This window comes from Mytilus californianus, unplaced genomic scaffold (genome assembly GCF_021869535.1).
Source record: "Mytilus californianus isolate M0D057914Y unplaced genomic scaffold, xbMytCali1.0.p SCAF_5, whole genome shotgun sequence".
Taxonomy (NCBI): Eukaryota; Metazoa; Mollusca; class Bivalvia; order Mytilida; family Mytilidae; genus Mytilus; species Mytilus californianus.
Genome location: NW_026262701.1, coordinates 120,781,064 through 120,807,505, shown reverse-complemented (window position 1 = coordinate 120,807,505; position 26,442 = coordinate 120,781,064). Strand labels below are relative to the sequence as shown.

Here is a 26,442-nt window from a genome sequence, read left to right as displayed (position 1 = left end):
TTTCAGCTTTTAAAAAAATCTAGACCTTCAAATAAATCATTTACTTTTTAAACAGAAATGCAATTTATACAATTTTGATGTCATGGCATGCCAAAAAATCTCAAACAATTCCTGTAGGAAACAAAAAAGATGTTCAGCAAAGGGATGACAAATTCAAGTTGTGAAAAAATTTCAATTCCTTGTATGTGGGTCCCAATATACATGTAAAAATAAAAGAACACATATTTACCTTTTTTGTGTCCCATAAGTAGAATGTATCTATATGTGTCACACAGTATAAATTGTTACCATGCCAACCAATTTTATCCTGTAATTAAAGATTAAGCGATAAACAAAGAAAACAAATTTGAATGTTGCAGATAAACAATAAAATGTACTGTAAATTCAGAAATTTATATATATAAAAGCAAGTTTTTATTTATGCGAATAATGCAACTGGGTGAGTATACCAATAATAAGCACTTGCATTGTATATCTGATACATATATCTATATGAAGATTTTCTTGAAATCGCAATAATTAATTTTGCATTATTGTTCATTCTTCAAAATTCACAATAATAAATCCATGAAATTTGAATTTACAGTACAAAAAATCATAACTGGTAATTTAAATAACACATAAGTGCAAGTACAAGGAGTCACTACTTATTCATGATCAATATGTACAAGTAAGGCTGGTCCAAGGACACAGTTATCGTCCTTTGGTTTTCGTTGTCTACAAATATAGTCCCTAGTGTGAACAGTGTATAACTTGCATTTTTTTTTTATACACTTTCCCAATTTATTTCTTGATATTTTATGCATGAAATATTAAGTAAGGGGATGAAATTACATGTTAAAAAAATTTGGGTGCTGAATCTTTATGTTAAGTAGTGATTTGGTCCAGTTAAAAAAGGTCAAAAATTAGAATGTCTGAAGCTGTCAAACTGAATTTTAGCCCCCCTTAACACAGAATTGTCAATATTTTGAGTTAGAGCTGGTAGAAGTTTCTATAATTTTGATATTATTTGTATCGATAGTAGTACACTACACTGTAAAAATCTTTTTGAGATAGAGCAGGTGCGATTTTTTTAATTTGAATTTATTGTCTAAAAGAAATGCACTACGAAATAACTGTGTTCTCGGGCCTAAGCTGTAAGAGATAGGGAGAATTTGTCAATAACACAGCAATCCCACAACTCAAACAACATCCTTGCTTCAAGGTGTAATACCACCATTGATTTTCCCCTATTAGTCTTTGTTAAATTTGCACTTTTCAAAAAATTGTGCAGAATTTATCTTTGTTTCAAATAAAGAAATACTTGGCATGAGTAAAGTTTGATCCTGTCCAGTACTATAGAAAAAATTTCACATAACATTTCATTGCATATAAGAAAATAACCATCACTGGAAGTTAACCAATCAAATTTTCCCCCTTTTTTAACCTGTATACAAGCTTTAGTAACCATGTAACCTCAAGTTTCCAAAATATTCTATAGAAACCCCAAATAAAAAAATAATGGTGCTTTGAAATACCCAAGATATATGTTTATGACCCAGAAATGTTTTACTGCAATGAAATGTAGGATCAATTACCTACAACTGTCAAATTCAAGGGAATATTTTTTTTTCGACCTATTTTCGTATGCAACCGGATGTGACGTACTATGATTTGGTGGTATTACACCTAAAGAAGACTTTTTTGTTAAATAAACTGAATGTGACTTTTTTCCTTTGTTATACTGGTTATTTCAAGCATTCCTGTCAAGTTTTGTCATAATCAGTTCAATAGTTTGAGAAAAATCTAGTATAATGTAAGACGACATCTGCAGCGATTCGAGCTAAATTTCTTCGAAAAATCCAAACCAAGCCGCATCATGATAGAATATAGTGTGGACCAATAAATGATCAAATATTTATCTCATCTGCCTACAAACAGTTGAATATGATACAAAAGATGACTTTAGGATGATAAATACTACCAATGGACCTCTTTGTCTTCCTTATAAGGTCTCTTCTGGTCCATTTATACCTCTCATTTCCTCAAAATTTCTACTTTATAGGCCAATAAATAAAAATTTTGGGGTAACTTTCACTCATTTATGATAGAAATGTTATAATAAATGATTTTTGAAGTATTCAAGCTGAATGAACTATCCGTATAAAAGTTTACTGTCTCCAAGGAGGTTTCAATAAGTCCTTACGTAAAACTTAAATTTACGCCGCGTTCCAGAGAGGGACATAAAAAGCTTCTCTTTTGGTGAATAATTTGTTGTTACTGCTTTAAAAATAATTTCATTTACTTAAAACTATATATTTATTAAAGTATTTCTTAGGAAAATTTTTTCTAGTATAGCAGAATATAAGAAAAAAGGAGAAAAAGCTCCCCAAAACTCTAAGTATGGCTTATTCTGTCAACTAATATTCATGGTAAAGTCCTATTTCAAGGAAATTTTCTCATAAAATGTGTTTTGGAGACTCAATCCACTCAGAATATTTCATTATTAGTAATATTTCACTTAAATAGCAAGAAATTTTAACACATGAGAGTACTCACAAGGTCAAAGGTGCATGTACAGCTTCCTATATTAGGTGTAATACCACCATTGATTTTCCCCTATTAGTCTTTGTTAAATTTGCACTTTTCAAAAAATTGTGCAGAATTTATCTTTGTTTCAAATAAAGAAATACTTGGCATGAGTAAAGTTTGATCCTGTCCAGTACTATAGAAAAAATTTCACATAACATTTCATTGCATATAAGAAAATAACCATCACTGGAAGTTAACCAATCAAATTTTCCCCCTTTTTTAACCTGTATACAAGCTTTAGTAACCATGTAACCTCAAGTTTCCAAAATATTCTATAGAAACCCCAAATAAAAAAATAATGGTGCTTTGAAATACCCAAGATATATGTTTATGACCCAGAAATGTTTTACTGCAATGAAATGTAGGATCAATTACCTACAACTGTCAAATTCAAGGGAATATTTTTTTTCGACCTATTTTCGTATGCAACCGGATGTGACGTACTATGATTTGGTGGTATTACACCTTCAAAACATGTTTCACATTATTCAGGTTTTTACGAGTTATCAGTTGTAAATAATTCAACAATAATGATTAAAGATAATATGAATGGCTTAAGTTAGTTTTGACAGTCTTTTTGTGTTTTTATTTGCTTTTAACTGCTACAGACAGAACCCTGTAATTTAGTGGTTGTTGTTTGTTGCTGTATATAAAATTAGTTTTTTGTTTATTGTTTTGTACAGGCCATTTGTTTTCTCTTTGTATTGTTTTACATTTTGCCATCTTGGGGCCTTTAATAGCTTGCTGAACAGTATTGGTTTTGATCATTGTTGAAGGCCATATAGTGATCTATAGTAGCTAACTTCTACATCATTTGGTCTCTGATGAAAAGTTGTCTCATTGACAATCAAACCACATCTTCTTATTTTCATGCTATAGGCTATATTTACTGCATGTGAAAGCAGTATTAAAAAAATCTCATTTTTATGCAATCCTAAAAAACTAAACAGCTGACAAACCAATACTAACCACAGATGATTCTGAATTTAGTGTAAGAACTATAGCATCATCTTCAGTTGGTTGACCTATATCAAACACACAAACCAAACCATCGGTTGATCCTGTTGATAATGTGTCAGGTTCTGTCGGATGGAAACATACCTAAACAACAAGAACCCTGCTTATACTTGTTATGTCAATTTTCAGATATTATTATAATCAGTAATAATGCCAGCATCTTTGAGTAGGAATTATACATAACTCAAAGTGTCAACTAATGCTCCCTGAATGATGGTTGTGAATACATGTAATAATGCCTGTTTTATCACTTGGTTATGGCATGATAGTAAGTACCATCCAAATACATTACAGAAAAGGAAATCATGGTAAACCCATATTAAATATTTTTCAGTTTAAAGTTAATGAACAAAGATTGCTTTCAATTTAAATATTAACTTATAAAAAGAAATATTTCTTACTTCCCTTTGTCCATAAAATTATAAGGCAGAATAGATCAATCCATTCATCATGCTCTACTTTCTGCAATTTGTGTAATTTGTAATAATATTGTTTTCTTGAAAAGTATGGCTATACACATACAAATCATTTAGAATATCTGAGATATATTACAACTGGGGCTCCCACTAATATGCCCACAATGACTCAAGTAGTGGGGGGGGGGGGGGGGGTGTAGGGGTACTACGTATATACCCTTGACCAAGTAAAAATATAACTGCCCTCAATTAGCTGTGCTAGTGGAGTTCACCTTCAGCTCAATTGGTATTGAGGTGGCTTATTGTGCCAATTATCTTGTGTTCAATTCCTGGCTGGTATGCTGGTCGTCTTGAAAGAAAATCATTCTATTGTTACAGAATGGTCATTCACTAAACTATGTTGTGCATACTCACAAAACACAGGAAGAAAAGAGATTGAAATATAGCTGACTAGCCAGAGACAATATACCTGTTTTCCCCAAACGAAAATATGTCTATATATACCTGTGTAATGTCATCTTGATGTGAATCACTATAACATCCTAATAATTCTTTTCCTCTTCTATCCCTACAATGGTCAAACAAAACTAAATGTCAATCAATTTAAAATCTACAGTAGACACTGGGCATTAAGACACTAACTATAGAATTTGAAAAATTTTAGAGTTTAATGCATATATATTTCTTAAGGTTAATCCAAAATAGGTTATAAAATTGAGAATGGAAATGGGGAATGTGTTAAAGAGACAACAACCCGACCATAGAACAGACAACAGCAGAAGGTCACCAACAGGTCTTCAATGCAGCGAGAAATTCCCGCACCCAAGGCGTCCTTCAGCTGGCCCCTAAACAAATATATATACTAGTTCAGTGATAATGAACGCCATACTAAACTCCAAATTGTACACAAGAAACTAAAATTAAAAATAATACAAGACTAACAGGCTAGAGGCTCCTGACTTGGGACAGGCGCAAAAATGCGGCGGGGTTAAACATGTTTATGAGATCTCAACCCTCCCCCTATACCTCTAGCCAATGTAGAAAAGTAAACGCATAACAATACGCACATTAAAATTCAGTTCAAGAGAAGTCCGAGTCTGATGTCAGAAGATGTAACCAAAGAAAATAAACAAAATGACAATAATACATAAATAACAACAGACTACTAGCAGTTAACTGACATGCCAGCTCCAGACTTCAATTAAACTGATTGAAAGATTATGTCTTCATCATATGAATATCAGGCACAATCCTTCCCGTTAGGGGTTTAGTATCATACCATCATAACATATATGAGAAGAACATAACCCGTGTCATGCCAACAACTGGTTTTTAAATAAATGTGTTTAGTGCCGATGCAAAGACCCTATAAGTGAATCAATATTAACGCCAAAATATGCAATCTTTAATGACCTGACAACAGTATCGTAACTATATCCCTTCTTAATAAGTCTATTTAAAGGTTTTGTTAGCTTCAGAGGTGAATACTGACATTTTTGTGCTTTATAAAGAATATTTCCATAAAAAATTGGATGTGAAATACCTGAACGTATAAGAAGTCTGCATGTTGAGCTATATTTACGAATGATGTCCTTATACCGATGATAAAATTTAGTAAATGTTTTGACTAGTTTGTGATATCGAAAATCCTGGTGTAATAATTTTTCAGTAATACATAAATTTCTCTCGTTAAAATCTAAAACATTGTTACATACACGAGCGAATCGTACAAGTTGAGATATATAAACACCGTAAGATGGTGACAAGGGAACGTCACCATCTAAAAATGGATAATTAACGATAGGAAATGAAAAATCATCTCTTTTATCATATATTTTAGTATTAAGCTTTCCGTTAATGATATAGATATCAAGATCGAGGAAAGGGCAGTGGTCATTGTTAGTATTAGCTTTATTTAAAGTAAGTTCAACAGGATAAATTCCTTTAGTATACATACTGAAGTCGTCATTATTGAGAGCCAAAATATCATCCAAATATCTAAAAGTATTATTAAATTTGTGTATCAGATGTTGTTTCGATGGGTCTTTGCTGATTTTTGTCATAAATTGTAACTCATAGCAATACAAAAAAAGGTCCGCAATAAGTGGTGCACAGTTAGTTCCCATTGGAATTCCGATAACCTGACGATATACGGAATCTCCAAAGCGAACAAAAATGTTATCTAGTAAAAATTCAAGGGCATATATAGTATCAAAGCATGTCCAATTGACATAGTTTTTTTGTTTATTGCTACTAAAAAATGACCTAAAAGAGTAATCTGCTTATTTCAAGAGATAAGGAGTTCAACATTTAACAATTTTAAACAGATTATATAAGCATGATAAGGCAATTTCCTTCTTTCGGGGAAAAAAATATCTTTGTAAATTTATGATTTTCGGGGTAGATATTATTAAGATCAATTACTTAAAAAAAATTAAAAGGAAAATGGGGTTCCCATTTTATTTTATTGCTATTTCACAATATTGTGTGAAATTAAACCAAGACCAATATCAGGTCTGGACATGGGGCAATGCATGCAATTGATTGAGGTAACATGTATACTGAAGCATAACTGATCATATCCTTTAATGTAAGCCATGAAAACTTTGACGAAAGTTTCTATCAATGGTCATTCCAGAGGGCAGACGGACAGATGGAGACGAGCAGTTACTAGATCTGCTTTCACCATTGGGAGGTATAACTTACCAAAACAGTAAATGTACATCTTCTGACTTTTTTATTTTGAGCACAGCCAGCACATATAACTCTGTCATTACAACTTACATCAAAACACTTACCAAAACAGTAAATGTACATCTTCTGACTTTTTATTCTGAGCACAGCTAGCACATATAACTCTGTCATTACAGCTTACATCAAAACACTTACCAAAACAGTAAATGTACATCTTCTGACTTTTTATTCTGAGCACAGCCAGCACATATAACTCTGTCATTACAGCTTACATCAAAACACTTACCAAAACAGTAAATGTACATCTTCTGACTTTTTATTCTGAGCACAGTCCGCACATATAACTCTTGTCATTACAGCTTACATCAAAACACTTACCAAAACAGTAAATGTACATCTTCTGACTTTTTATTCTGAGCACAGTCCGCACATATAACTCTGTCATTACAGCTTACATCAAAACACTTACCAAAACAGTAAATGTACATCTTCTGACTTTTTATTTTGAGCACAGCTAGCACATATAACTCTGTCATTACAGCTTACATCAAAACACTTACCAAAACAGTAAATGTACATCTTCTGACTTTTTATTTTGAGCACAGCCAGCACATATAACTCTGTCATTACAGCTTACATCAAAACACTTACCAAAACAGTAAATGTACATCTTCTGACTTTTTATTCTGAGCACAGTCCGCACATATAACTCTGTCATTACAGCTTACATCAAAACACTTACCAAAACAGTAAATGTACATCTTCTGACTTTTTATTTTGAGCACAGCCAGCACATATAACTCTGTCATTACAGCTTACATCAAAACACTTACCAAAACAGTAAATGTACATCTTCTGACTTTTTATTTTGAGCACAGCCAGCACATATAACTCTGTCATTACAGCTTACATCAAAACACTTACCAAAACAGTAAATGTACATCTTCTGACTTTTTATTCTGAGCACAGCCAGCACATATAACTCTGTCATTACAGCTTACATCAAAACTTGTAAATATGTTATTAGATTCCTCATAACCTGAAAATACAATCAAAGCTCTGCATACTTGCCAAACTTTCAGAGTTACAAAATGGAAGATCTCCCCTTTACAGCTCCTCTAAGGGGGAGATAATGCACAACAACATTTTTTCATTCAAAGATGTGTAAGAAAATAGGAAGTAGCGGTACTATGGATTCATTTATTTTTCATGGGTACCAGTTTTTTGTGGATTCAGGAATGCCTGTATTTTCATGGATATTTGATTTTTGTGGTTTTGTCAAAGCCTGCATACAAACCTATAGTAAATTTGCAATTCATTGAATATTTAAATTCGTGGTTCACCTGTACCCACGAAATCCACGAAAATTGGTATCCAACAAATAATATTGAATCCAAAGTATTTTAATATTTCAGCTCATCACCAAAAATTTAAATATCTATACATGGATTTAATTAATAGTTGAAACAACATTCTTGACGACTTAAGATGTCTTTTCAATGAGCAATTAAGCATTGCTTTTACAATACAGTGAAAAACAAACACAGAAAATATTATCAAAAACACTCAAATGATAAAAACGGCTGAAAATATGGTGATTTTTTGTCAAAGAGAGTTATTGACCTTCCTTGCAGGAGACAGTACCAAAAGAAAGAGATTTCAAATTTTAAAAGGAAAAAGAGGGACTCCCTCCTAGAACTGGTGTGTTGGCATGAATGGTTCTGGAAACAATTTCGTTTTTTTTTATGTTTTATAATGTTGGGTTGCTGTCTCATTGATATATACTGAGCTCTACATCTTATTTTCTTCATATTCAACAAAAAACATTTTTTATCTCAATAAAATTGAGAATGGAAATGGGGAATGTGTCAAAGAGACAACAACCCAACCATAGAGCAGACAACAGCCGAAGGCCACCAATGGGTCTTTAATGCAGCGAGAAACTCCCGCACCCGGAGGCGTCCTTCAGCTGGCCCCTAAACAAATATGTATACTAGTTCAGTGATAATGGACGTCATACTAAACTCCAAATTATACACAAGAAACTAAAATTAAAAATGATACAAGACTAACAAAGGCCAGAGGCTTGGGACAGGCGCAAAAATGCGGCGGGGTTAAACATGTTTTTTGAGATCTCAACCCTCCCCCTATACCTCTAGCCAATGTAGAAAAAACAAACGTACAACAGTACGCACAGTAAAACTCAGTTTAAGAGAAGTCCGAGTCCGATGTCAGAATAGGAAACAAAAGAAAATAAACAAAATGACAATGATACAAAAATAACAACAGACTACTAGCAGTTACTGACATGCCAGCTCCAGACCTCAATTAAACTGATTGAAAGATTATGTCTTCATCATATGAATATCAGGCACAATCCCTCCTGTTAGGGTTTTAGTATTATACCATCATAAAATATATGAGAAGAACATAACCCGTGTCATGCCAACAACTGGTTTTAGAATAAATGTGTTTATTTCCAATGCAAAGACCCTATGAGTGAATCAATATTAAAGCTAAAATATGCAATCTTTAATGACCTGACATTTTATGTTCTTTTGCATTGATTACAAAAGAAAAAGATCTAATCACAGAACTGCTTGAAAGTCAGTTTTAGGCTTATAAACTATCTGTAATGTGCATATAATTATCTAACAAATCCTCAGAACTATTATTTTTTTAAATTCTAAATGCACTCAAATCCAACACAAATAAAGATTTCTCCTTTCTTAATGTCTTGAAAAAAATAATTTCTGTATGTATAGTATTTGACTATAATCAAAGATTTATTCAAATTCATATCACTATACATGCTATATGGCCTCTTAATTATGACAAAATATTTAAACACTTGCACCTGTACCTAGGAGAATTGCTGTAAGGCCAAATTTCTGTCCCTAACAAATATGTCTTTGCTCCAAAAATGGTAGAAATTACAAGTAAATAATGAAGTGATAACAAAATGGCAATCATACTGCATCTACTGAATGCAATAACAAAGACAGATGGACTAACTGATTGATTGTTGGTGGTTAACACCACTTTCAATATTCTTTGCAATATTGTGGTGGCCAGTTTTTATTGGTGTTGGAAGCAGAAGTGCCTGTAAAGAACAAACGACTTAAAAGGTTAAAACATTATATTGGCCTCAACTTTGTAACAATAGATATAATAAAGCTTCTTTGACTTGATTTTATTTGACGGGTACAGCAGGACCTTGGTGGCTGAGTGGTCTAAGTAATCCATCTACAGTGATCGCTGGCCTGTAAACACGGAGGTTGTGAGTTCAAACCTTACTGGTGGCAAGGGGTGTTCAACCCTGATCATTGTTGACCAAGATTGCTAGTGTTCCTGTTGAAGGTTGTAGTTCCCTCAGGGTACTCATGCTTCCTCCACAAATAAAAATTGGCTTCCATTATGCCAAGGGTGCTGAAAGTTATATTAAACATCAACTATTAATCTATCAAACTATCATGTACAGCATACTATATATATATATGTAGCCTTTTTAAGGGTGTACTACATGTACATATTATGTACTTTGTTCTATGGACAACTATTAAATATTACCTTCAAATACAGAAACTGGCTTTTTAAGATCTGTTCTCACATCCCAGCATCTGTAAATAAATAAAAATTTAAAAGAACAAATTAAACTGCGAGCTACTGTTCACTGATGATACCCCGCCCAAATATTTCAGTAAACAGGAAGTTGTTGAGTGATGAATTTGAAAACGCATCACACGGTATAGCTAACTTATATAAACCCTGAAACCAAATTTCAGAAATCCTTGTATTGTAGTTCCTGAGAAAGATGCGACGAAAAATATTCATGGGACAGAAGGACAGATGGACTAATGGATGAACAGACAGAGATAAAACAGTATACCACCACTTTTTTACAGCGGGGTATAAAAAGGTATTTCATCAACCACCAGATATATAGCTTAATTAATAATTACATGAAAATGACATACTTATTATAAAAACTTAATGTTAAACGCTTTCCTATCTATCTATCAACCATAAACAGATAAAGTCACTGCTGGTTGCCATATTGGATGGTAGATCAACACCTTAGTAAGTAGACTTTGCAATCAAACCACACCTCTTTGTTTTAATATTACTAGGTATCATGCTAAAACATTTGTATCATATCTCTTTCTTTTATTTAGTTGTTCCTGCTAGAGAAGAAAGTTGTATTGTATATACATGTACTATTATTAGGTTCCAATTAAACAATTAGCATTATGTTAATCAAGATTCCCATTGCAAATGAAAATGATTTGGCTGATTAGTTACAAAGAAACAACCCTAAGTAAGCATACAGAAAACATGTCTGTCGTATTTAGTTTTAAAAGAAAGACTTCAGAGTAAATCTTTTCTTTTTCATTATGTTCAATGCTAGCAGTTTTCATTAAGAAGATTTGTCTACATTTTTACTGTAGAAATAGTCCCCCACTGACATTCATTTCAGTTTGACTATTGGCACAAACTATTTAACCCAATTCCCATAAAAGGTATCTTTCTGTGATATTTAGTCTAATCTTGTTCAGGGGTTTTCAAGAAAAGTCTTTTGAATTTCCAATCTTTCCTTTATTGGCAGCCTATGTCATATTTGTTATCAAACTGCAGCCAAAATGTTTTATGGAACATTTCTACATAGTCTGGTCTCAACTGCTTCCAGATTTTGTAAATTTTCATAGTTTTTACGATTGACAAAAGGTTGCAAGTGATGACAAAAGCCCATATGATCTTTGACTCAGTGATACAAGTTTAAAACTATCATAAGATCAGGTTTATGAAAATTATGAAACTCCAATAATATAGGTTAATTTAAAAATAAGGAGATGTGGTCTGATTGCCATAGAGGCAACTATCCACAAAAGTTCAAATGAAGTGGATGTACTTACTTAATAGTTTTATCTTCAGATGATGAAAACAAAATATCACTCTCTGTATTGGCAAACTTCACACCAGTAATTAGGCCACTGTGACCTACAAGACAGTCTTATATTAGTGTCAACTCATGTAAAAACTACTTAAACTGTGCCACCTGTAATTAGGCCACTGTGTCCTACAAAATAGTCTTTAAATATAGGTGTCAACTCGTGTAAAAACTAGTTAAACTGTAACCACCTGTTAAAATCAAGTCAACCACTGCATCATTTAAGATCAGTCTTTTTAATGTATCATCTAACATGTCTAATGTACCGTAAAACCTTGTTTCACTTGTGCCTGTCCCAAGTCAGGAACTATGTCAATGGTTGTCTTTGCTTAATCTTAATTATATAATGTTTTGGTCAGTGGGGGAATTTGGTGAGGTTTGGAGGTCTTTGATAGTCTATGATAAATTCATTCACAACTGTGTTAGATTTAGATTGATTGATTGGTGTTTAATGCCACTCTCAGCACTATTGGGCTATTTCGTGGCAGTCCGTTTTTATTGGTGGAGGAAGTCTAAGTGTCCTGAGAAACTACTGACCTTCGGTAGGAAAACTGACAATCCTAGTCAATTAAGATTGCATCTGAGCACAGCTGCCACGTGCGGGATTCAAACTCACAGTCTCAGTGTTGACAGGTTAGTGATACAGTAGTTCGACTACTTGTACCATTCTGCCAACACGCCACGGCCCCCTGGAGACCATAAGTTGGAACCTTGTTTGTGGTTGTCTTTTTCTGAATCTTACATGTTTTTGTCATTTATGGAATTTGGTGTTTTGGCGGCTCCTTTACAGTCTCTGTTAAATTTATTCATTCCCTGTATTGATTTTGGTAGTGCTTGACATATTGCATAGATGTTTGTCTATTTTACCGCTTCATTCTATTGTGTTTTATTTTACATATGGTTGCTCTCTGTTGATGTATACCCCATATTACATCTTATTCATATCATACCATCAATACTTCCTTTGGTAGCTAAGTTACTGTAGGAAAACAATCTGATAAATTTATTACTGCTTGTTGCTGCTAATGTGTTACTTCTGAAAAATACAGTAAAACATAGTTTAACATGCATGCTCTAAAAGGCAAATCTGTCAACTTTTCAGTGCCAACAAGCTTTGGTAATACAGTAAGTTTCTGTCCATGAAAAAAATCACCAATTCAAGGCATGGTAAATTGTATGAATTTTCACCAGTCTGCTTTTTGTGGCTATGATATGGGGGTCATTGGGCAGCCTAATCAAAAATCCCTCTGGACACAGAATTCCAAAAGGAATTATGAATATACATATATACATGTATGATATGAAAATCAGAAAATCTCAGTTCTTTTTCTTCCAGGTAAGGAACAGGATTCAAAATTTTAATGTACTTGGTTTCAAGCAAAAACTTTGCCCAGAAAGTTCTCTTTTGGCTATTTACATTAAAAAGGTTCGCAATATTTTACAATTACAACTATGCACATCTTGGTGTTGCATAGTTTGTTTCAGGACATGTCTTCAAGGCACCCCTGAATCCCTCAACTGTGTTGACAAACAATGTTGGTTGATTGTTCCAATATCAATCCCTGGTGGTCCTTTGAATGAAAGATTGGCTGTAGGCATCTATAGTTGTTCTTTCTTTGGACATGTTGGAGAACCAGTTTCTACCTCTTGTCAGGTGATCGTTTGGGGTCAGATATTGTTTAACTTCTATGTAGATTAGATCATGCTGGATCTTGAATAGCATGCATAATCTATTTCTTTTCCTCTGTTCTTAAACATGTTAAAGGCTTCCATTTAAATGTGTTTACCATATTTTGGCAATATTTTAACCATTCGTATGAGGAATGCTATTAGTGACACTGATATTAAAGTAAGAGAATCTACACAGTCCAAGAATTAAACTTGGAGATGGTTCATCTGATAAAGATATAATTAACAGAATAGGTAACCTGGTAACAGGTATCTCCTTTTTCTTCTCTTCTTCTTTATATACGGAATACCATCAACGTTTTGAGGATTACTTTCCGGTGCATGCCTGTATGAGGTTGCTTTAAGTTAATTACAATTTTTTTTTTATTTATAAAATTTACAATTTTAATTTAACTTTTAGTTTTTACTTTTTTTATATATTTTTCCGTAAAAAGATAAAAACAATAGGCACATTTAGTTTAGGTGAGAGAATGTTTTAAGGAGGACTTCATGAGTGAGTGCATCCTTAAAGTTGTCTGTGGAGGTTTGGTTTGAGATTTCAGGTGGTAGTTTATTCCACACTTTGTTTGTTTGGCTAAAGAATGAAAATTTCAAACTGTTTTTGTTACATTGAAGTTATTTACCCTAATCGATAAATTGTTGTCACGGAAAATTAAATCTATTTTTGTAATATTAGAAAATCTACTTTTGTTATAAAACTAGAGTGTTAAATCAAATAGCAGATCTGGGTCCCAGGTGGAATTGTCCCTAGCTCAAAGCTGTATCCCTCGTAAACATATTTATGGTGTTTATATATCTCAACTTGTTCGATTTGTTCGAGTATGTAACAACGTATTTGATTTTAACGAAAGAAACCTCTGTATTACTGAAAAATTTGCTGTTTTTATTGTGTTTGTTTGATATATGTATGTATATATGTTTATTGTGTTATACATGTTGGTCACAAACTGTAAAGTTTATAGACAATAAAATATTTGATTTGATTTGATTTGATTTATTAAACATATGGATATCATTAACAAAAATTTACACATTGCCAAAGTTGATTCTGATATTGAATGTGATGGAAATGAAGCAGAGTCTGACTCACACTTCACCCTTTTAAATGATGACAAAACTTTGTTCAACACTATTTACCATATTTCGAAAAATGAAATGCCAACAAGCATGTCAAAGGTGGAAGATACCTAGTTGACATTCAAAACTTAAGTCAAAAATAAACCGACAACACCACAGGCAAGTGCCTGTGGACAACACCATGGCAAGAAACGCAAGACAACGAAAAGAAAAGTCCACAAATAAAAATTAAAATCTAAAAAATTAGCCATACTAACCCCAACAAAAACCAGGGGTGATGGTATGTGCTCTAGAAAGGTAATCAGTTACTGTCCGGGGATATATGCCGGTTAGTCCAAATAATTATGACGTCTTGAAAGGCTATTATATTTTTTTACATATAGGCCGGTAAATAAAGACATGTACCAGTAACTGTCTCAGTGTCTGCTTAATTCATGGAGTTATGGAGACAATTCGTAATTTTTACATGTTTTAAGTATAAGACAAGTAAATAAAAAAACATTGTACTTGCTATGAAGTTGAAAAACCTACTACTGTGGATTCATTATTATTCGTTGGGTACAAATTTTCGTGGGTTTCGTGGGAACCGGTGAACCACGAATTCAAATGTTAAACGAATGACAAATTTTCTATGAGTCTTGTATACAGAGATACCAAATACCTTTCTTGCACAGAGATATCTAATATGTAGTCCTCTTTGGTTTTCTCCAGGGAGAAAGCGGTCTTTTCCGTCAGATTCAACTGTTCAAACAAATGTCTTATATCACTGTCTGCCATACTATTTTACCATAATGTCCTACTTGTTATGCTGTAATGTTATTTTACTGTATATATTTCAAATGTTGTTTTGTTTACCCACGTGTTCGAAATCAAGTTATCTCCCCTTTGCCGAAAAATTTCACATGTCTTCTTTCTTTGAGTGTAAATTTGATAAAGTCTATGAAACTATTAAACATATAGACACTCTTTACACTCAATAAAATTTAAAACTTAAGTTATTCAAGAGTAGAGTGATGAATGTTGGCTGCCACACACACACACATGCTTTAGTTTTTCATTCTACACGGCACATATTTGTAAAATTGTGTATACGCTCCTGAATCGCTCACAATTTGTTGGCAATTTACAATCAGTTATGTTTACTTATTTGTAAATCTTCTTTATTGGCAGTTTTGAAGATCATTTGTTGATAATAATTTTTACTATTAACAGTGTATACCTGAGACTAGTCTCAGTTTATACTTATCTATTAAAGTTTTCGAAATACTTGGCAAAATCGTAGGAATTGGTAGAAATAAAATCGCCATTTAAGGTCAATATACATTTGTAGATCTTATTTTGCTCATGGATATTTTTTGCTTTTTAAAGCGCATCCCTATCCACTAAAGTTTTAGCCAATTGGTAAAAATCACCACTCAAGGGAAATAACTCATATAAGGAACCCGTTAATAATTTTGGTCACGCTGACTTATTTGTTGAAATTATTTTGCTGTACATTTTTGCTTCTGTCTTTCCTCTCTATCTTTTCAAGTATAGTTTCTGCAAATTACACAAACATGGGTAAAATCATCTTTCAAGAGCAATAACTCCACTAAGGGATCAATTTATTATTTCAAACATGTTTACTTATTTGTAGATCTTATTTTGCTGAACATGTTTGCTTTTTATTGTTGCTCTCTATCTACCATAATCTCTGCCAAAATAATCATAACCGTTGGGTAAACATGGTCATTCTGAGGCAATAACTCCTTTCAGAGTCAGTTGGCAAATTTTGATCATGTTGATTTATTTATAGATCGTATTATGCTTAACGTCTTTGTCAATTACAATCAAGTTCTCTTTATAACGGTTTCTGCAAAATAAATGCAAATATGGTTAAAACCTTCTTAATTTTACAAGGGCAATAACTTCTATAAGGGGTCAATTGACGATTTTGTCCATGTTGACTCATTTTGTTGAACATTTTTCGACATTTTCTATTTAAAGTTTCTCTATGAAATGATTTCTGGCTTGTTTGACTAATTTGTAGTTCTTAATTTGCTAAACATTTTGCTCTCCAATTTTTCTTTAAAAAAAAATCGCGCAAAAATGGGTAAACACGTTTTTTAAGGGCAATTACTTCTATTACATTAATAATTATTGACGATTTTGTCCATGTTGTAGCATTGGCATTTCTAGCGATATCTACAGGCAGTAAAAAATAAGTTGTGGTTTGTACGTGATGAATTTATTCCAAAAGCAACATTTCAAATCAATTTACACAAAACTCATATAGCCTTCTATTCTCATCGCTTGCTTATTTATGAGAGATATGATAACAATATGGTAATTCTGTTTTTGTTTTATTTTTTTCATTATTACTATTTACCACAACGTTATAGTCAGTAGCGTCCTCACGTAGAACGGGCATAACTTGGAAGACGTCATCAAGATTCAAACAGTACAGCCACGCAAGAAACGCCTAAGCTGAGCATGTAAATATGTTTAAATGGGCACCATATTGAACGAGGCTGACTTAGTACCTGCGTGATGGGACTTAGACCCCTTGCGATTCAACTACGTAGATGTTCTGGTGCCGTTTTTTAGTGTTTAGAGGGGAGGTAATGTTCTAGCACTAGATTTTCTAAAGATAAGTATCATGTCGATCATGTACACATACATTCAAATTTTATAAAAATTCGTAAGGGTTCCGCGGAACCTAGTGTCTCGCCTACTTTTGCTGTTAATCACAGGCTCACCAAAAAGAGGAAAAAAATTAATAAAAATATTCCTCTCTATACTATCTTTTGATTGTAAGTAGCTTCTGTCCAAGTTTGGTAAAAATCCAGGATAGTTTATGAATCTAATAAATGTTTTAAAAACTTAAACTGCAGACTGTATGTAATGTTAACTGGAAGAAAAACTAAATCCATTTATAAGTAAAATACGGAAAAAATGGAACAAAATTTTAACAAAATTTCCTTCTAGATACTAGCTTTCAATCATAAACAAGCTTCTGTCCAAGTTTGGTACAAATCCAAGATAGTTTAAGAAAGTTGTTAAAATTTTAAAATCTTTAACCACAGAGTGAATATAATGTTAACTGGCAGAAAAACTAAGTCCATTTATAAGTAAAATACTGAAAAAATGATTTTTTTTTTACAAAATTTACTTCTGGATACTATCTTCTGATCATAAACAAGCTTCTTTCCAAGTTTGGTAGAAATCCAGGATAGTTTAAGAAAGTTATTAAAATTTAAAAAACTTTAACCACAGAGTGAATGTAATGTTTCCTGGCAGAAAAACTAAGTCCATTTATAAGTAAAATACGGAAAAAATGGATTTTTTTTTTTACAAAATTTACTTTTGGATATTATCTTATGATCACAAACAAGCTTCTGTCCAAGTTTGGTAGTAATCCAGGATAGTTTAAGAAAGTTATTAAAATTTCAAAAACTTTAACCACAGAGTGAATATTTGTGGACGCCGCCGCCGACGACGACGACGACGACGACGACGCTCACGGAATGTAGGATCGCTATGTCTCGCTTTTTCGACAAAAGTCGAAGGCTCGACAAAAATAAGAACCGAAGGGTAATGCATACATGTAACGAACTGCATAAGAAGAAATGCAACATTATTTCATATTTCTCACTTCACACAATTTTTGACAAAAGGAACAAGGGATGTAATAATTTGCAATTCATAACTTGAATGAACGACATTTCAAAACTGATTGTTAAACATGATTCCTCTCATCTTGAAGAATATCTACAAGGTTTATTTCAATGTATGCTATAGCCTATGTTAGCAATTCAAAACTTTCCAAAATCTTTGGCAACAAAAATTTCATAAAGCGCTTAAATTGTATGTAATGAGTTGTTATAAATATAGTATTTAAGAACCCTTGAGAAATCTGTCTTATTTCGTAATTAAATGATCACGTTTCTTTTGCAAAAGTAAATTTAAAATGATCAATGACAACGATACATTTCTACGTCACACTTTCTTTGTTGTCTTTATTTAAAAAATGCTATATTTTATTTAGAAACAGGTTGTGGGTGACAATTTAATACCAGGACAGTTTATTTTTATTTCGGATTAGTGACATTTTACAATTGTAAACGTGTACTTTTATTCATCATAAAAACAGTGTTTATTGGGTCATGAAAACCTTAAAAGAGGGGTGAACGAAAAAAGAAGAAAAGTGGACATTGAGATGACTATAAGACAGGATGATCAAAGGCGATCATGGTCAGATATTGAAGACTTTGTAAGTAGTAAATAGTTTAAAGGCAAACATTTTGATCTCATCGAGTATTGAAAGATTTCCTTACATGTACAGCAATGTTCGCTGATTGTTATAGACCTCTTCTACAGCATACTATATGCATGTAATACTTTAATGTTGCCCAGCTTTCGTCCTGTTTTTTGACATTGCTATTTAAAGCACAATGATATCAGATATATCTCCCCTTTATACATGGATTAAGATGAATGCATCATGAATAAGTGATTGTATTCCACCAGTACATATTGATATACAGTTTATAAAGTGAAAATATATAGTATATTTAAAAAAAAATGTATAGCATGACGCTACAGCGAAGAAGGTTAAAATGATAGTTAATTGATAGATTAAAGTCGAAAATTATGATTATTAATTTGCAATTCAATGGAGATAAAACTATGATTGTAAATATTAAAATTTCAGACCTTAATTCCACGATTGATGGTCTGAATTTAAACGGAAGTGCATTGAATGACTGATTTTAAAATATGATTTATCGATGTTTTCTATCAGGTGCTTTAGAATGAAGTTAACAGTATTGAATTTGACAATTTGCGGGTATCCATTTTTGATTTGATGGTCGCAAATATCCGTTTAGTAAATTTGCTACCATCAAACTTGGCAAATGAAGTCCGGAATCTTCAAATACAATACTTTTATCTCCTAAGTATCTGTGTGTAAAAACATGAGATTGTCGAAATAGCAAAATGAAACATGTGTATAGTAAGTATATCAAATTTTGGAGAAGCACAATTCGTAATTGCGGGGTAGCACAGTTAGTGATCTGTGATTGATGGGTAGCACGGTTGATGATCTGTGGTTAAACATTCATCAAAAGATACCAGGCTTATCATGTTGTATGCAAGATGCGCGTTTCGTCTACAAGATTCTACTCGCTCGAATAAAAAAAAGGTTAAAATGCCAAATAAAGTACGAAGTGCAAGAGCATTAAAGACAAACAATTCCGAAAGATTATGTAGTTTATACGATCACGAAGTAAGTAATAAATAAATTCGTTGGTGAAGTTAAAATTGAGGTGAATGCAAGTTAGGAATGGTACATTGAGGTAAATGCAAGTTATGAATAGTACTTTTAGGTGAATGCAAGTTAGGAATAGCACATTGAGGTGAATGCAAGTTAGGGATAGTACAATGAGGTGAATGCAAGTTAGGAATAATACATTGCGGTGAATGCAAGTTAGGAATAATACATTGAGGTTAATGCAAGTTAGGAATAGCACATTGAGGTGAATGCAAGTTAGGAATGGCACATTGAGGTGAATGCAAGTTAGGGATAGTACATTGAGGTGAATGCAAGTTAGGAATAGTACATTGAGGTGAATGCAAGTTAGGGATAGTACATTGAGGTGAATGCCAGTTAGGAATAGTACATTGAGGTGAATGCAAGTTAGGAATAATACATTGAGGTTAATGCAAGTTAGGAATAGCACATTGAGGTAAATGCAAGTTATGAATAGTACTTTTAGGTGAATGCAAGTTAGGGATAGTACTTTTAGGTGAATGCAAGTTAGGAATAGTACATTGAGGTAAATGCAAGTTATGAATAGTACTTTTAGGTGAATGCAAGTTAGGAATAGTACTTTTAGGTGAATGCAAGTTAGGAATAGTACATTGAGGTAAATGCAAGTTATGAATAGTACTTTTAGGTGAATGCAAGTTAGGAATAGTACATTGAGGTGAATGCAAGTTAGGAATAATACATTGCGGTGAATGCAAGTTAGGAATAGTACATTGAGGTGAATGCAAGTTAGGAATAGCACATTGAGGTGAATGCAAGTTAGGAATAGCACATTGAGGTGAATGCAAGTTATGAATGGTACATTGAGTTGAATGCAAGTTATGAATAGCATATTGGGGTCTATGTCAGTTAAAAATAGATCATTGAGTTGCATGCCAGTTAGGAATAGACCATTGAGGTGTATGCTAGTTAGGAATAGATCATTTAGGTGTATGCAAGTTAAGAATATCACATGGAGGTGTAAGTATTACTAGTAGCGATCGATCGGTATACGACCTGTTTTTATGGTCTTTGATGGAAATTTGCTTGATAGCAATCATACGACATCTATTCATGTTATATTTAGTTTTATCAAATAAAACAAAAATCAGATGTTGTCGTTCATCTTTAAAACGCGTTCTGAACCTTTTTTCCGTGACATAATTAGGGAAAAACAAAAACAAATTAGCCGACCATACGGTATTGGTTGTTCTCACGGTTGCCTATAATTGCTTACATCCACTTCATTTGAACTTTGGTGGATAGTTGTCTCATTGGCAATCATACCACATCTTATTTTTGGAACCCCCCCCCCTTTTTTAAAATGGCTAGATCCGCCCCTGTCTAATTTACACCAATATTAGTATTGTCTATGCAGAATGATAGTTTTCAATAATTAAGGAGGGGGTCTTTCAGCGATTTGACCATATGTTATTGAAAAGCATGTTAAATGCAGAGTATCTAATTTCATTTAACGACATCTTGGTGTAAATGTCTTAGTTGATGCAGTAACTATCACGATTTCCTTGAAAGAAGGTCGTCGATTACAGGTAAGCTGCTGAGCAAGATTTGTAAATGACAAACTCAGTCATCTCTTTTGACGTTTAACGATCACAATCTGACAACGGAAAAAGAAGCCCGATTTGATTTTTTTTCACAGTTTTCTGATTTTTATCGTTTCAATCGGGACTTCTTTCATTGCTCCATATACAAGTTAGGAGGGAATGGACAAGGATTAGGGAACATGGGAATGAATGGGTGGGAAGCGGAAGTCAGGGGAAGAGCAGGGGTCCGGGGGGAGGGAAGTGGGAGTCAGGGTGTGGGAACTGGGGAAGAGGGGGCGAAAAATTGGGATATTCTGCAATCTAGGAAATTTTTTTTACCGATTTTTGTTTGGGAGTAAGGGGGAGGGAAGTGGGAGTTAGGGGGTAGGAAAGTGGTGATCAGGGACCGCTGTCCAATCCGGCCCTCAGTTAGAGCAACCGTATATTTTTTTTCATTAATATTTTTGAAGCGTTTTAGTCACAAAGTATTATTATGAGACGTTCTGCATCACAGACAGAATGATGTTAGTATAAGAGCATCAATACAACATAGTATTAAGATCACTGGTGCATGCAATATTTGGTATTCATGCCAACCTATCCGTAATCAAATCTCATAAAACAGAATAAAATGGTGTATTAAATGTAAAGAAATAAATGCAAGCGTAGCAATTGTAGCATAATATGTAACTAGTCATGTCATTCATAATAAATTCAAATATAAAGGACAACTTTGTTGTTTATAAGTTTTTGGAGTAGCGAAGTATCAATGAATGGTTGGAATCTGGACATCTTTGATGGTAAGTGAAGTAATGTGAATTAGTTTAAAACTGATTTTTTCCCCCCATTAATGACTGATATAACCATGGGATGTTAGGTGCCTGAAAAGCTGGCCTAGATCAACCCACCAGTTTCATTGGCACGGAGGTTGTTCTAAAGCAAGTTACTTATTGACCCGAAGATAAACGTTTGAAAAGGTGATTTCCCAATATGACCAATATATTTATACATTGATTTTGAATATACCCAGAAGATTTTGTACAGTGGGTATTATATCCTGATTTACTGCTTGATATATGCAATGGTTGTTTGCGTATAAAGTTGCCAATACTTTATGCATGGTTGGTTGCGTATAAAGTTGCCAATACTTTATGCATGGTTGTTTGCGTATAAAGTTGCCAATACTTTATTCATGGTTGGTTGCGTATAAAGTTGCCAATACTTTATGCATGGTTGGTTGCGTATAAAGTTGCCAATACTTTATACATGGTCGTTTGCGTATAAAGTTGCCAATACTTTATGCATGGTTGGTTGCGTATAAAGTTGCCAATATTTTATGCATGGTTGTTTGCGTATAAAGTTGCCAATACTTTATGCATGGTTGTTTGCGTATAAAGTTGCCAATACTTCATGCATTTCAAGACGAGATCCGATTTACAAATTTAAATTCAAAATTCAAATTTAGATAAAGCACAAATATGATAAATTGCGTAATCCAAGTGTACAACATACATGATGACATATACAATATGACAAATAACTAGTATTGAAGTAAGCTATGTTCTTCAAAGTATGCCGAATGGGATGAAAGAATGGGTCAAAAATGTTTTGTAGGATCAGATATTGTGCATTGCAACAATTTATTCATGGACCTGTCAATAAGGTGTCACAAGCGTTTCTTCTATCGCTCCTCAAGTTCGGATTATCAAATTTAACGAACCCGTTTAAAATAGACAGAAGTAAGATTCATATACATCCTCTCTATACAGCCGAACGTCCCCTAGCAAGGGTTACTGTCTGACGAGAGGTGTCAACTTTCCAGTTGTTTCCATTGCATGCTTTATGTGATTGTAAACCGTTTTAGACCGTATTTCATGGCTTACCATCTCTAATTCATGAGACAAATATCAAACTCAAGTGCTCACCCTTACAACAAGATTAAAACTACTTCATATAGAATATCTGCTATATGTGTGTATACCACCATCTTGTATTATAAAATAGCGGTACACAATCGCTTCTTTGCTGAAATCTGCAAATCTTAAAATTTTGAGACAAAATGGAAAGTAATGTGTAAGACTTTATTGGTTTAACTTAGCAATATAAAGGGAAATAACTCTTATAGTTTATGAAATTTTCATTTTTTACTTGTAGCAAGAAAACACGTACGGTGACACAACGTTTTCTTTATACTTTTAAAGAATATTTTAAAACTAATCTACTCATATTTTATTTAAAAATTCTCTCTGAGAAGTTTTTCTTTTTATTCATAAAAAAGGGTTTTTCATGAATAATCTATTCAAAATTGGGCAAGTTTGCGCGACTTATAGCCTGAAAAGTAGCAACTGCATGGACCCACATTTTTATTGTAATATTGAAAAAAGCATAGTAAAATGTACGTTTGAGCAAAATATAAGAAAATTATAAAAGCAGTTTAAAACCCTTTCTGACAAATAGGCAAACCAGATTGCATTAACCTGGATGTTACCGTTTATAGATGCACTGCTGCAAAAGATACAAGTTTTGTTTGATTCTTGTCTTAAATAGAAAAATCCAGTGTAAGCAAAAATATATAATCTGCAAATGACGTGTGCTAAAAATACTGAAATAAAAGTATTTTATGAATAACAAATCAGTTTTCTCCTATCATAAATCACCTTGTCGTAAATAATGATTATTGGAAAACAAATACCTTCTTTGAACTTTAAGTTATCAATTTCATGTAAATCAAACTTATTATATATTTGGTAATGAAATGTGGATTACAAAAAGGCTAACTGATGTAAAACAGACAATTATTTAATATATTCCACAAGGACTTACTTTCATGGTCAATTATCTTCAGTCTCATCAAACGACAAAATATTTTATGCGTTGCTTTACATTTTATTACAAGTTAAAGGTTCCCCCATCAATGACCACTTGTTAAAAAGATGAGTAGATAAAACAATACTTTAAGTGGAAATTCAGTACCAGCCCATAGTTACATCCGATAATATTTTAAAGGGAATTCAGTAGAAGTCCATAGTTACATTCGACAATAACGACATATGGCATAGGAAAAGTACTCGTATTCCTTTTGAAGAAGATCTAGATTATATGATACGGAGTGAAATAGATATGAGAAAACAAATATCATGAACTATGAATGAACTATGAATAAATAAATATATTAATGGTACAGCCCTTCATTACTGTTCTCTCTCGCATGTTTTACATAGTATTTAGCGATGAACTAACTGAACTATCTTAGATTCTGTCCAGTATCATTTGATACTAATATGAAGTAACGATGGTCTATTAGGTGGGCTGCCAATTCATCCAAACACACATTTCTAATGTCATGCAAGTTTTGGTATATAATTAACAACTATTTTGGTTTTATGAAGAGGTCATGGGTCGCGGTCAAAGTATTGTCAAAACGATACGGAACAAATTGCAGGGTAAAGCATGAAGCATTACATTTTTTATCATCATTGAAAAAGTTTATTGACTTTTAAGGTTAACGGTCAAACTATACGTCCAGATCAGAGATTTAAAACCTAGCCACCATTTCACAGCCTAAACCGCTTGTGCATGTAAACTTCATTATACTTTATATTATGAGCAATGAGACATGAGACAATCTAGTCAAAGGTAGAAATCAATGGACCAGGTCAAAACCCTTCAGTGTAATGTTTGTGACTATACTGTTTAGACATACGTTTCAGCCTTGAAATTGTTAATCTTTATAATAGGAATAGAATCCCTACGGAGTAGAATAATCCTTATTGATCTTTAATTCAACTTTCTTTAGGGGTCAATTTTTCGGATTGCCAAGGGATGCTTCGTTTTGTCGCATTGCCAGGGAAGCTTCATTTTGTCGGATTGCAAGGGGATGCTTCGTTTCGTCGGATTGCCAGGGGATGCTTCGTTTTGTCGGGTTGCAGGGGATACTTCGTATTGTCGGGTTACCAGGGGATACTTCGTATTGTCGGATTACCAGGGGATGCTTCGTTTTGTCGGGTTGCCATGGGAGATGCTTCGTTTCGTCGGATTACCAGGGGATACTTCGTTTTGTCGGGTTGCCAGGGGATACTTCGTATTGTCGGATTACCAGGGGATGCTTCGTTTTGTCGAATTGTCGGAGTAAGAGGATCGGACGGCTGTTGCCCATCTCTGGCTTGAATTTTAATCAAAATTAAAGGATGCAATTTCCACATTTTAAAAACGTCTTCACAAAGGTATTGCGGGATTGAAAACGAAAGCATATTTTTTCATACACATTTGCATCAATCATCATTCATAGTGAAGTACAAGCAAGTAATGTATTTATTTAGAATGATGACCGATTTTTTTTATCGTTGACATTTTCTGTCAATTTTCATTTCGTATGTTTGTTTTGTGCTTTACCACATTTCGGTCAACTAAATAACATCGCAGTCGTTAAAAATGGATAAAAAATCAGAAAAAAATCATTAAAGTTTCTATTAATGACTTAAGATTGAAGGTCAACGGTGATGTGTATTGACCAAGCCATCTGATGTTTCTCTATATAATGTCTATAAGGTAACATCTGTATAAAAAATCACAACTTTGTATTGCTTTTATTATCAAATGAGGCTCCATACATTGTTATATACTTAATTTAATCAAATGTTGAATGAACATTTAGAAATGTTTTGTAATGAAAAGGATATAACATTCCGAAGAGGTAATCAGGCACGTTTTTTAAATTGTTAACATTATACTAAACACGTGTGCTCTTTTTATAAAACTCCTAGAAATGAGGCATTTTATGGTAGACATACTTCAATTATCTTTGACTTGCTGAGCATATTCAAACGCTTTATACCCCCACAGAGTAGATGATATTCTCAATGATCAATCACACTATTGTCCGTTCTTTTTCTTGTTACTAGTTATACTTCTTTATTAAGGGCATACGATACAGTTTTGATCCCACGGTGTTTTTTTTTATTACGAAAATTTGCATACATGCTATTTTTCACCTAGTCAACATGGACCCCTCTTTTTTACAATGGCTTTTGACTTGGTTATGTATGATGATTGTTTGTATGAATGTTTATAAACAAATCACAATGATTGATAGGGAATGCATGATTGGATATTTGGACATAAACTTTATAAAGTGGAGCTATATACCCTTTTTCCTGATTTTAGGATATGCCAGGAGGTCACTTCCTGTTTAACGATGCT

At 33.2% G+C, this 26,442-nt stretch overlaps 2 protein-coding genes across 2 annotated transcripts in view; one reads left to right on the top strand and one right to left on the bottom strand.

Annotated features, from left to right (window-relative positions):
• LOC127700920 (WD repeat-containing protein 89-like) overlaps positions 1-15,280 on the bottom strand; it is a 56,921-nt gene extending 41,641 nt beyond the window's left edge. Inside the window, exons 1-8 of the mRNA XM_052204645.1 lie at positions 15,074-15,280; positions 12,597-12,682; positions 11,612-11,696; positions 10,269-10,318; positions 7,623-7,737; positions 4,509-4,572; positions 3,541-3,672; positions 230-307 (exon numbers count right to left, since the gene is read on the bottom strand). Coding sequence (XP_052060605.1) covers positions 230-307; positions 3,541-3,672; positions 4,509-4,572; positions 7,623-7,737; positions 10,269-10,318; positions 11,612-11,696; positions 12,597-12,682; positions 15,074-15,189 — 726 coding nt within the window. The 5' untranslated portion in view covers positions 15,190-15,280. The remainder of the gene's footprint in view (positions 1-229; positions 308-3,540; positions 3,673-4,508; positions 4,573-7,622; positions 7,738-10,268; positions 10,319-11,611; positions 11,697-12,596; positions 12,683-15,073) is intronic.
• A 3,155-nt stretch (positions 15,281-18,435) lies between these two features.
• LOC127700919 (small conductance calcium-activated potassium channel protein 2-like) overlaps positions 18,436-26,442 on the top strand; it is a 75,430-nt gene continuing 67,423 nt past the window's right edge. Inside the window, exon 1 of the mRNA XM_052204641.1 lies at positions 18,436-18,664. Coding sequence (XP_052060601.1) covers positions 18,611-18,664 — 54 coding nt within the window. The 5' untranslated portion in view covers positions 18,436-18,610. The remainder of the gene's footprint in view (positions 18,665-26,442) is intronic.